Raw genomic sequence first — 12,600 nt, forward strand, 5'->3', positions numbered from 1 at the left:
TACAAAATTTCAATAATTTCAAAACTATACAAAATTTCAAAAATTACGTCACCAAAAATACTAAACAAAACTCATGAGAATTCTTACAATGTAATTGTCTTCTTTACTTCATTTGTCTATATTTTTAAACTCAGGACACATTCATATTTAAATAATGTTACTTCACTAACCTTATCCAAAAAACTTTGTATCTCTGCTTCCTGGTTCTCTGTGTAAGTGATATATCTATGTCTCCCAATGGAAGCAATTATCTGCGTCTCTTTTTCCAGAAGTTCACACAAAGCAGCTTTCCTTTCAGCTCCAGTGAAAAACTGGTTAATGCGTGTGAGTTCTTCTTGCCGCCAGACTAGAGGAATAACATGAAAGACTCTTGAGTTTTTAAACACCCACATCTTTACAGAGCATTTTTTACTATCACATCCTCACAAGCAGTATTTTATTTTTATATCAATTTAAATAAAATTATACATGAATAGCATCACCCATATTGTACACTTGATACATGAAAAAACAGGATGAGATGGAAGCTGAGACACAGCAATAAAAACAGAGTCAAGCAAACACAAGTCATAAGACATCAGTACAGATGATGTCAAATTATGCCTCCAGGTAAGCATACACACACCCCCAGTATTGGGAAAAATACGGCCTGGATTTAAAGCAGCCATGAACGTGTCCTGCTCAGCTTCCCTCTAAGAGAGTGACTGTAGCTAAGAGGCCAGGTGGCTGACAGTACCAGCTACAGCATTTCAGATCTGCAACCTTGTTGGAGGAGAGACCACACTCTTCTCACTAAGCTGTCAGTCAAAAAAGTAAGAACCATGGGAGGAGGGCCTGGCCATGGCTGCCCAACAGTGGCATCTTCTGAGGCCAGTTATTACATCAGAGCTGACCATCTGGCTGGCTCAGATTGCCTCAGAGTTCTGTCTGTCTGAGGATCTCCATCCCGCATCCTTTTTCGTTCCCTTTCTCAACTTTCACAGGTGTCAACTCCTATCTCAATCTGAAGACTCTCTGTCTTTCCCTGCTTTCTCTTCCGTTTATCTTTACTTCAAACTCCATCCTGGTGTCTGCTTCTGCCAGTACCCAAATTGACAGTTTTACGTAGAATTGTTGACTTCAATTGTTTTCTTCATTACTAGCACTTTTAGTACCATTTTCCATCTCTTTACAAAATCCTAATTGTATCAGCAAATGTTATAAAATAATTACATTTACACTTAACTCAAACCAATGAATTAAGTTAAAATAATATTTACAACATTTTAAAGTGCGGGTTTGAGGACTTCTCTGGTGGCTCACTCAATAAAAAGCAAACCTGCAAAGCAGGGTTTGATCCCTGGGTTAGAAAGATCCCCTGGAGAAGGAAATGGCAACCCACTGCAGTATTCTTGCCTGGGAAATCCCATGGGCAGATACCTTGGTGGGGTACAGTTCATGCGGACACAAGAGTTGGACATGACTTAGTGTTGGACACCACCAAGTGTTGTTGTTGTTATCCACTCCCTCAGTTGTGTACAATTTTTTGCAACCACATGGACTGCAGCACGCCAGGATTCCCTGTCCTTCACCATCTCCCAGAGTTTGCTCAAACTCATGTTCTTTGAGTTGGTGGTGATACCATCCAGTCATCTCATCCTCTGTTGTCCCCTTCTCCTTCCACCTTCAATCTTTCCCAGCATCAGGATCTTTTCAAATGAGTCAGCTCTTCACATCAGGTAACCGAAGTATTGGAGCTTCAGCTTCAGCATGTCCTTCCAATGAATATTCAGAGTTGATTTCCTTTAGGATTGACTGGTTTGATCTCCTTGCAGTCCAAGGGACTCCAAGAGTATTTTCCAATACCACAGTTCAAAGGCATCAATTCTTCAGCATTCTGCTTCTTTATGGTCCACCTCTCATATCCATACATGACTAATGGAAAAACCATAGCTTTGACTATACTTTGTTGGCAAAATGATGTCTCTACATTTTAATACACTGTCTAGGTTTGTCATAGCTTTTCTTCCAAGGAGCAAGCATCTTTTAATTTCATGGCTGCAGTCACCATCTACAGTGATTTTATAGCCCCCCAAAATAAAGTCTCTCACTGTTTCCATCGTTTCCCCATCTATTTGCCATGAAGTGATGGGACCAGATGCCATGATCTTAGTTTTCTGAATATTGAGTTTTAAGCCAGCTTCTTCACTCTCCTCTTTCATCTTCATCAAGAGGCTCTTTCATTCCTTTTTGCTTTCTGCCAAAGGATGGTGTCATCTGCATATCTGAGGTTATTAATATTTCTCCCCGCAATCTTAATTCCAGCTTGTGCTTCATCCAGCCCAGCATTTCACGTGATGTACTCTTCACAGAAGTTAAATTAGTAGGGTGACAATATACAGCCTTGACATACTCCGTTCCCAGTTTGGAACCAGTCTGTTGTTCCACATCTGGTTCTAACTGTGGTTTCTTTACCTGCATACAGGTTTCTCAGGAGGCAGGTAAGGTGGTCTGGTATTCCCATCTCTTTAAGAATTTTCCACAGCTTGTTATGATCCACACATTTAAAGTCTTTAGCTTAGGCAGTGAAGCAGAAGTAGATGTTTTTCTGGAATTCTCTTGCTTTCTCTATGATCCAGTGGATGTTGGCAATTTGATCTCTGGTTCCTCTGCCTTGTCTAAATCCAGCTTGTACATTGGGAAGTTCTTGGTGCACATGCTGTTGAAGCCTAGCTTGAAGGATTTTGAGCATTACCCTGCTAGCATGTGAAAACAGTGCAATTGTAAAGTAGTTTGAACATTGCTTGGCATTGCCCTTCTTTGGTATTGGAATGAAAACTGACCTTTTCTAGTCCTGTGGCCACTGCTCAGTTTTCCAAATTTGCTGGCATATTGAGTGCAGCACTTTAACAGCATCATCTTTTCTAATTTAAAATGACTCAACTAGAATTCCATAACCTCCACCAGCTTTGTGCATAATGATGGTTACTATCAATAAAAAATATGTCGCACACTACAAAGTGTTGATTATTATCAACAAAGAATGTGTTGCACACTACAATATATAAAATAGATAATCAACAAGGACCTACTGCATAGCAGAGGTAATTGAACTCAGTACTCTATAATAACCTATAGGGGAAAAGAATCTGAAAAAGAATATATATATATATCTGTGTGTGTGTGTGTGTGTATAAATCACTTTGCTGTATACCTGAAACTCACACAGCATTGCTTCCCTGATAGCTCAGTTGGTAAAGAATCCACCTGCAATGCAGGAGACCCTGGTTCAATTCCTGGGTTGGGAAGGTCCCCTGGAGAAGGGAGAGGCTACCCACTCCAGTATTCTTGGGCCTCCCTTGTGGTTCAGCTGGTAAAGAATATGCCTGCAATGTGAGAGACCTGGGTTTGATCCCTGGGTTGGGAAGATCCCCTGGAGAAGGGAAAGGCTACCCACTCAGACACGACTGAGCGACTTTCACACAACATTGTGAATCAATTATACTCCAATATAAAAAAATTTTTAAAAAGAATGTGTTACATGAAATACACTCTAAAAGCAAATCATAAAATGCCAAAGAATAGCATTTTTATAAACAATTTACCTAAAGATTATGCTATATTCTTAAAATTAACCTGAGAAAATAGAGAGTACTAGATCCTACCCCAAACTTAAACAAATCAAAACTTCTGGCCTCAGATATACTTATTTTAACAAACACTACATTCATTTCTTATAGATGCTAAATTTGGGGAAGAAAACTGTTTTATATCCAACATTGCAAAAAATGTCAAACTTACATTAAAGGAAAAGCAGTGTTGAAAAGAACCTTAGAAATCAAACAGTTCAACACTCGTCCCCACTTAAGATGGACTCTCCTCCTAGCAGTGTGGAGGAGACCTGGCTCACCCTGGTCCTAGTCCTAGCCTGTAAGGCAAAACAGTCAGTCTACTCTGCACGACATGGCACCAAAGATAACTGTCACAGTCCACTTAGATTTTCTCCTGTCCAGACAAAAACACTTCCCTTTATTAAACTGTATATAATATGACATAATTTCATGTCCCATCCAGGTCTAGTTACTTTTTAATATATGACATGCCAAGTTTCTGACAAGATGAAGGTTTGTATACAGGCTGCTAGCTGCCCTCTCCTACGTTCTTCTAGAAATGATACAAGAAATACGAAATAGGGGGAGGAGAAGGAGAGACTGGAAGCAATACTACAAATCAGAGAGAGGTGTGATCCATGTGGTAGAAACTTTCAGGCAAGTTCTTTAAGACATAGTTGCAGCTACCACTGGAAGACACTAAGGAGGCACAAGCGTCGTCCCTCAAACAGCTGCTGTCTCATCTCAGAACGTGAACGCTCTAGCAGAAGGTAGTAAACCTTAATTCAAGGACTCAGAACTAGAGAAAAGGGTGGGCTATAAATCCATCTCATAGTTTACCTCTTTTAAGAACATCTTTGACAAACTTTAAGAAGGAATAAAAAAAGAATGCTTACATTTCAAATCATTGCAGAAAATATCAACAATCATAAATGTTTATGCAGAAAAAGACCAAAAAATTAGAAACAAAATGCATAGAGCAAGACGAGAGAAGCAAAATCAGGCATAATGATTACATTTAAAAATATGAAATGGCTCAATTTTTGACTGAGAATAAAATGTTATATTTTTTTAAAAATCCAATGACATAATATTTTCCAAAGGTACACTTAAAGTGATGCCAAAGACTAAGCTTAAGCACAAAAGGATGATAAATATGAACAACAACAACAACAAAATAGATGCAGCTATATTAATATTTTGAAAATAGGAGGGAAAAGACTAAATATTCAAGCCTTGGAGTAGAAGATAATTTTATGATGAAAGGTATGACTTTCATCAATTTTATGATGACTGTCATGAATATTTATACTGAAAATCACAGCCCATCAAGCCATATAAAGCAAAACTTCTATCAGTTATAAACACTACTGTGGTGAGTATGTTTTATTTTATATAAACAGAATACAAATGAGTTAATCTATGAGAGTCAAAAAAAGAGTTAAAAATCAAATTGCCACAGTATGATTAACAAGTTGAAATTAAGATACATCAAGCTCTAAACATCAAAGATGAAAGCATATCTTATTTTCAAAGCTCTATGAAGCATTTATATAAATTTATATAAATTCTATAAATTTAACTAAATTTAAAGAAAATCAACCTTGAATATTCACTGGAAGGACTGATGGCTGAAGCTCCAATACTTTGGCCACCTGTGTGAAGAGCCAACTCACTGGAAAAGACCCTGATGCTGGAAAAGACTGATGTCAGGAGAAGAAGGGGCAATAGAGGATGAGATGGTTGGGTGACATCATCAACACAATGGATATGAGTCTGAGCAAACTCCGGGAGATAGTGAAGGACAGGGAAGCCTGGTGTGCTGCAGTCCATGGGGTCACAGAGAGTCAGACACGACTCTGAACAACAAGAAGAAATAAATTCTAGGAGTAGGAATGGAAGAAAACATAAACCCCCCAAATCAGAAGTGACAAAGACTGCATTTTTTTGGACACAGTGCAATTCAACTACAACTAATAACAAAGTTTAAAAAAAGAAATATATTCCTTTCTGCTTAGAAATGTAAGACATTCTATCAAAAATAATACTTAATCAAAAAAGGTATGATTATCAACCATTTTGGAAATAAAGGGGCTTCTCTGGTGGCTTAGACGGTAAAGAATCTGCCTACAAAACAGGAGACCCAGGTTGGATCCTTGGGTCAGGAATATTCCCTGGAGAAGGGATGGCTACCCTTTCAGTATTCTTGCCTGGAGAATTCTAAGGCGATAATTAAAACAAAACAAAACAAAAAACACTACATATCACAATGCATGGGATGAAACAAAAATTGCAGTAAGGCCAATTTGAGGGGATTTTATATAATTAAGCCTCAAATTTAAATCGGGCTTCCCCAGTGGTTCAGATAATAAAGAATCCACCTGAAATGTGGAAGATCCCCTGGAGGAGGGCATGGCAACCCACTCCAGTATTCTTGCCTGGAGAATCCCATGGACAGAAGTACCTGGTGGGCTACAGTCCATGGGGTTTCAAAGAGTTGGACATGACTGAGCAACTAAGCACAGCACAGAACAAATTTAAGTCAGGCACCTGAACATTGTGTATTAGGACAGGGAGGATGGTGAGAGACTCAATTCCTAGCCAGGCTGATAAGAAGTCTGGGGGTCCGCAAGGAGAGAGGGGTCTGGGGTTCTCAAGGAGAAGATAGGGGTCTGGAATTCACAAGCAGGAGGAAAGGACAAACTTTTTTTTTTATCTCTACATTCCTTAGTCTTAGTCACATAAAACTTCTTTCTTTAAACCCTGAACTGATGATTACACAACAAACAACTCAGTTTAAACTTTGTACTAAGGATTATATGTTAGGTCCATGTTAGGCCCATGAATATTAGGTCCATGAATCAAGGCAAATTGGAAGTGGTCAAACAGGAGATGGCAAGAGTGAACATTGACATTCTATGAATCCGTGAACTAAAATGGACTGGAATGGTTGAATTTAACTCAGATGACCATTATATCTACTACTGTGGCCAGGAATCCCTTAGAAGAAATGGAGTGGCCATCATGGTCAACAAAAGAGTCCAAAATGCAGTACTTGGATGCGATCTCAAAAACAACAGAATGATCTCTGTTTGTTTTCAAGGTACACTATTCAATATCACAGTAATCCAAGCCTATGGGCCTCCCTGGTGGCTCAGCTGGTAAAGATTCCGCCTGCAATGTGGGAGACCTGGGTTCGATCCCTGGGTTGGGAAGATCCCGTGGAGAAGGGAAAGGCTACCCACCCAGGTGGCTCAGAGGTTAAAGCATCTGGCTGCAATGCGGGACACCTGGGTTTGATCCCTGGGTCGGGAAGATCCCCTGGAGAAGGAAATGGCAACCCACTCCAGTATTCTTGCCTGGAGAATCCCATGGATGGACAAGCCTGGTAGGCTACAGTCCACGGGTCGCAGAGTCGGACAAAGCTACTTCACTTTTACTTTCCAAGTCTATGCCCCAACAAGTAACACTGAAGAAGCTGAAGTTGAAAGGTTCTATGAAGACCTACAAGACCTTTTAGAACTAATGCCCAAAAAAGATGTCCTTTTCATTATAGGGGACTGGAATGCAAAAGTAGGAAGTCTAGAAACACCTGGAATAACAGGCAAATTAGGCCTTGGAGTACAGAATGAAGCAGGGCAAAGGCTAACAGAGTTTTGCCAAGAGAATGCACTGGTCGTAGCAAACACTCTCTTCCAACAACACAAGAGAAGACTCTACATATGGACATCACCAGATGGTCAACACAGATATCAGATTGATTATATTCTTTGCAGCCAAAGATGGAGAAGCACTATACAGTCAGCAAAAACAAGACCGGGAGCTGACTGTGACTCAGATCGTGAACTCCTTATTGCCAAATTCAGACTTAAAATGAAGAAAGTAGGTTCAGGTATGACCTAAATCAAATCCCTTATGATTATACAGTGGAAGGGAGAAATAGATTTAAGGGCCTAGATCTGATAGATAGAGTGCCTGATAAACTACAGACAGAGGTTTGTGGCAGTGTAGAATAGACAGGGATCAAGCCCATCCCCATGGAAAAGAAATGCAAAAAAGCAAAATGGCTGTCTGAGGAGGGCTTACAAATAGCTGTGAAAAGAAGAGAAGCGAAAGGCAAAGGAGAAAAGGAAAGATATTCCCATTTGAATGCAAAGTTCCAAAGAATTGCAAGGAGAGATAAGAAAGCCTTCCTCAGTGATCAATGCAAAGAAATAGAGGAAAACAACAGAATGGGAAAGACTAGAGATCTCTTCAAGAAAATTAGAGATACCAAGGGAACATTTCATGCAAAGATGGGCTCAATAAAGGACAGAAATAGTATGGACCTAAAAGAAGCAGAAGATATTAAGAAGAGGTGGCAAGAATACACAAAACTGTACAAAAAAATCTTCATGACCAAGATAATTATGATGGTGTGATCACTCACCTACAGCCAGACATCCTGGAATGTAAAGTCAAGTGGGCCTTAGAAAGCATCACTACAAACAAAGCTAGTGGAGGTGATGGAATTCCAGTTGAGCTATTTCAAATCCTGAAAGATGATGCTGTGAAAGTGCTGCACTCAATATGCCAGCAAATTTGGAAAACTCAGCAGTGGCCACAGGACTGGAAAAGGTGAGTTTTCATTCCAATCCCAAAGAAAGGCAATGCCAAAGAATGCTCAAAGTACTGCACAACTGCACTCATCTCACACACTAGTAAAGTAATGCTCAAAATTCTTGAAGCAGGCTTCAGTAATACATGAACCGTGAACTTCCAGATGTTGAAGCTGGTTTTAGAAAAGGCAGAGGAACCAGAGATCAAATTGCCAACATCCACCGGATCATCGAAAAAGCAAGAGAGTTCCAGAAAAACATCTATTTCTGCTTTATTGACTATGCCAAAGCCTTTATTGTGTAGATCACAATAAACTGTGGAAAATTCTTCAAGAGATGGGACTACCAGACCACCTGACCTGCCTTTGAGAAACCTATATGCAGGTCAGGAAGCAACAATTAGAACTGGACATGGAACAACAGACTGGTTCCAAATAGGAAAAGGAGTATGTCAAGGCTGTATATTGTCACCCTGCTTATTTAACCGATATGCAGAGTACACCATGAGAAACGCTGGGCTGGAAGAAGCACAAGCTGGAATCAAGATTGCCGGGAGAAATATCAATAACCTCAGATATGCAGATGACACCACCCTTATGGCAGAAAGTGAAGAGTAACTAAAAAGCCTCTTGATGAAAGTGAAAGAGGAAAGTGAAAAAGTTGGCATAAAGCTCAACATTAGGAAAACTAAGATCATGGCATCTAGTTCCATCACTTCATGGGAAATAGATGGGGAAACAGTGTCAGACTTTATTTTGGGGGGCTCCAAAATCACTAAAGATGGTGATTGCAGCCATGAAATTAAAAGATGCTTACTCCTTGGAAGGAAGGTTATGACCAACCTAGATAGCATATTCAAAAGCAGAGACATTACTTTGCCCACAAAGGTCCGTCTAGTCAAGGCTATGGTTTTTCCAGTGATCATATATGGATGTGAGAGTTGGAATGTGAAGAAAGCTGAGTGCTGAAGAATTGATGATTTTGAATTGTGGTGTTGGAGAAGACTCTTGAGAGTCCCTTGGACTGCAAGGAGATCCAACCAGTCCATTCTAAAGAAGATCAGTCCTGGGTGTTCTTTGGAAGGACTGATGCTGAAGCTGAAACTCCAATACTTCGGCCACCTGAAGTGAAGAGTTGGCTCATTGGAAAAGACTCGGATGCTGGGAGGGATTGGGGGCAGGAGAAGGGGACGACAGCGGATGAGATGGCTGGATGGCATTACCAACTCAATGGACATGAGTTTTGATAAACTCCGGGAGTTGGTGATGGACAGGGAGGCCCAGCATGCTGCGATTCATGGGGTCGCAAAGAGTCGGACATGACTGCGAGACTGTACTGAATTGAAGGATTATATACCAACAGTGTATCCTGCTTGAGGACATTTTCTCCTTCCTGAAAACCTTCTGGCTAATCCTGTTATCTTAAAATGTAAATTATGGGAGTGGTTCTAGTAAGATCTTTAGGACCTCCAGACATTCTTTTGATTTATTATAATAACTAATTTAAAAAGTATATAATCTCCCTGCTAACATGCAATTCTTTTCATTTACATACAGATGATTTATTACTTTATTGTCAAAATTATGAAGCTTCAGAATCTCATGAACTGCACTCTGGCCATAGAGTCAAACTTATTTTTTCTCTGAATTTCAAAAACCTAGTTCCCTGGATCTGGTATTATACTTGCCAAAATCCTATCATTTCCTTGCCAATTCAAAATACTCAACAGTAATTTTTGAACAATTATTATCTGAAAGGAACCATATACGGTTTGATGGTACATACAAAAGTGAGAAAGGCATAATGCCTTCTCAAAGAAGTGAACATGTCTCTTTGCCTGTCCCTCGTTGGACAGACCATAAAATCCTTCCACTGGGACAGAATTTTTGCTTTTCATTTCAGTTACCTTTACCCAAAAGCCTATCATTTTTCATCCTTAGGTTTAAAGACTTCCTTTGGGTAAATATCGTTTGACATAAAGTTACTTACTCTTACATTCTATTACATATAATTCAATCAAGTAAAATGTACTCTCAGTTGTTACATTCCAAGCATGATTATTACTCACTTGTTACATTGCAGGGTTATTTCAGAATACATTACATTTATATATAACTTACATAATTAGAATTTACACTTTCCTTTCATTAAAATTTTAGGTTTACTTTTAACACTAGTCTCTGCATCAAAAGGTTAAGTATCTGAAGCCATAAGTGTTGTTTGTGGCCCTCTTCTGTTATAACCACTAACTTTCATGATATCCAGTTTACAGTTTTGTCAGATTATTTCTTCCTCCTCTCAAATTTCAATTTGAAATCATCCTGCTAAGGTCAAAGACTTGTCAGTCATGCTCTTTATAAGAATCCATTCTGTCCTTTACCAGGAATACATTATTCAGATACTGTACAGCTTGGTCTATTTGTGAATTTAAAAGCTAAATTGTATTCAGCAAAAGGGTTGTAAATTTAAGAACTAAATTATGTTATGAAAGTCCAGAAAATCCATGATTGATGAGTATACCATTTAAGAGTAGTTTTACTAACCAAAAAATTTTAAAATTTGACAATATCCATATACTAAAAGGCAGTATATGAATAAAGATGAAAATTGCTTGCTTGTGGAAATAATAACTGAGAATATTTACCTCATGGGATTATATGGATGTTCCCAGAAAGCAAATAAAAATTGAATTATATTAGTAAGCATATTTCATTCAATTTTTATTTGCTTTCCAGGAACATCCATATAATCCCATGAGGTAAATATTCTCAGTTATTATTTCCACAAGCAAGCAATTTTCATCTTTATTCATATACTGCCTTTTAGTATATAGATATTAGTAAGCATATTTTCCAGAGAAGGCAATGACAACCCACTCCAGTACTCTTGTCTGGAAAATCCCATGGACGGAGGAGCCTGGTAGGCCTCAGTCCATTGAATCGCTAAGAGTCGGACACGACTGAGCGACTTCACTTTCACTTTCACTTTTCACTTTCATGCATTGGAGAAGGAAATGGCAACCAACTCCAGTGTTCTTGCCAGGAGAATCCCAGGGATGGGGAAGCCTGGTGGGCTGCCGTCTATGGGGTCACACAGAGTCAGACACGACTGAAGTGACTTAGCAGTAGCAGTAAGCATATTTTACTTCCTAGTTTTACATTAGAAATTTTTGGTACTGGTAATAAATTTAAGCCACTAGAATATTATTTAAACTATTTTGCCAACCTCAAAAAGCAATATACTGGTTGGTTAGATTAACTAGGTGAATCTATACCTATATATAGTGTTTTCAAATACTTTTATCAGGTTTTACATTTTGTTTAAATTATTAGTATGGCTTTAAAAAAAGAAACAACCCAATGAGGCTAATTAGAACTATGAAAATAATGGACCTTATTTCCAATAAAATTCTCTATTAGATGAAGAACCTCCATGTAAAGGTTAAAACATGGCATAAGGAAAATACTATCACTCAACTACCAATAAGGAACAGAAAAACACAGGAACCAGGAACAGCTTTAAAAAGCTGATTTTATAACTGATTTGACAGTTTCTAGAACTATACACAGAAGACAATGAAAAGATGAGAGAGGCTTCCTACTCTCATAAAATATATCCTCCCTGGGAATGATAAGAAAAGCAAACAACAAAAAAAACCTGGAATCCTGCATTAGTTTGCTAGGGCTGTCATAATAAAGTACCACAGTCTGGGTGGCTTAAAGAACAGAAATTTATTTTCTCACAGTTCTGAGGGATAGGAGTTCAGGATCAAGGTGACAGCAGAATCAGTCTCTCCTGAGGGCCTCGCTCCCGGGCTCGTAAAGGGGCACCTCCCTCCAGTGGTTCCACACGGTCATCCCTCTGTGCAAGTGCGTACTTATGGCCTCTTCTTAAAGTCATACTGGATCCAGGTCCCATATGACCCCACATTTTCTTCATTAGTTCTTTAAAGAACCTATTTCCAAATATTGTCACATTCTGAGGACTGAAGTTAGCTTCAACATTTGAATTTGAGGGGAACACAATGCAGCCCATAACCGATGTCAGTAACCTCCAGTATTCTTAAAGAAAAAGATATTAAAGCAACTGGTTCACTTGAAAGAATACAATTATTTTCCTGGGCCTCAAGTTCAACTATAAAATGAAAGGGCAGTAATAAAATATAAAGTCAATACACATTCTAAAATTTCTGATATAGAATAAACTTGCTATTTCCAAGCAAGAAACAGCAGAACATACAATATTGTCCCCATCACCAGAAATTTCTATGCATTTGCTTTTAAAATTCTCATGACAGACTGGAACCCTGAATGGAAAGAACCAAGAAAGAGTCATACTGAATCCAAGGGTCAGATCTGTCAAGGGATGGAGCCCATGGAGTCGCCAGAGGCTAGAAGTCAAGGGACCTTTAG

General features: G+C 38.9%; 1 protein-coding gene across 2 annotated transcripts in view; it reads right to left on the reverse strand.

The window, feature by feature from the left end:
• IQUB (IQ motif and ubiquitin domain containing) overlaps positions 1-12,600 on the reverse strand; it is a 75,887-nt gene that overhangs the window by 29,926 nt on the left and 33,361 nt on the right. For both annotated transcript variants that reach the window (XM_044946834.2, XM_025291448.3), the window contains exon 8: positions 171-346. In XM_044946834.2, the coding sequence (XP_044802769.2) occupies positions 171-346 (176 nt within the window). The remainder of the gene's footprint in view (positions 1-170; positions 347-12,600) is intronic.

Source organism: Bubalus bubalis, chromosome 8 (assembly GCF_019923935.1).
Source record: "Bubalus bubalis isolate 160015118507 breed Murrah chromosome 8, NDDB_SH_1, whole genome shotgun sequence".
Classification (NCBI taxonomy): Eukaryota; Metazoa; Chordata; class Mammalia; order Artiodactyla; family Bovidae; genus Bubalus; species Bubalus bubalis.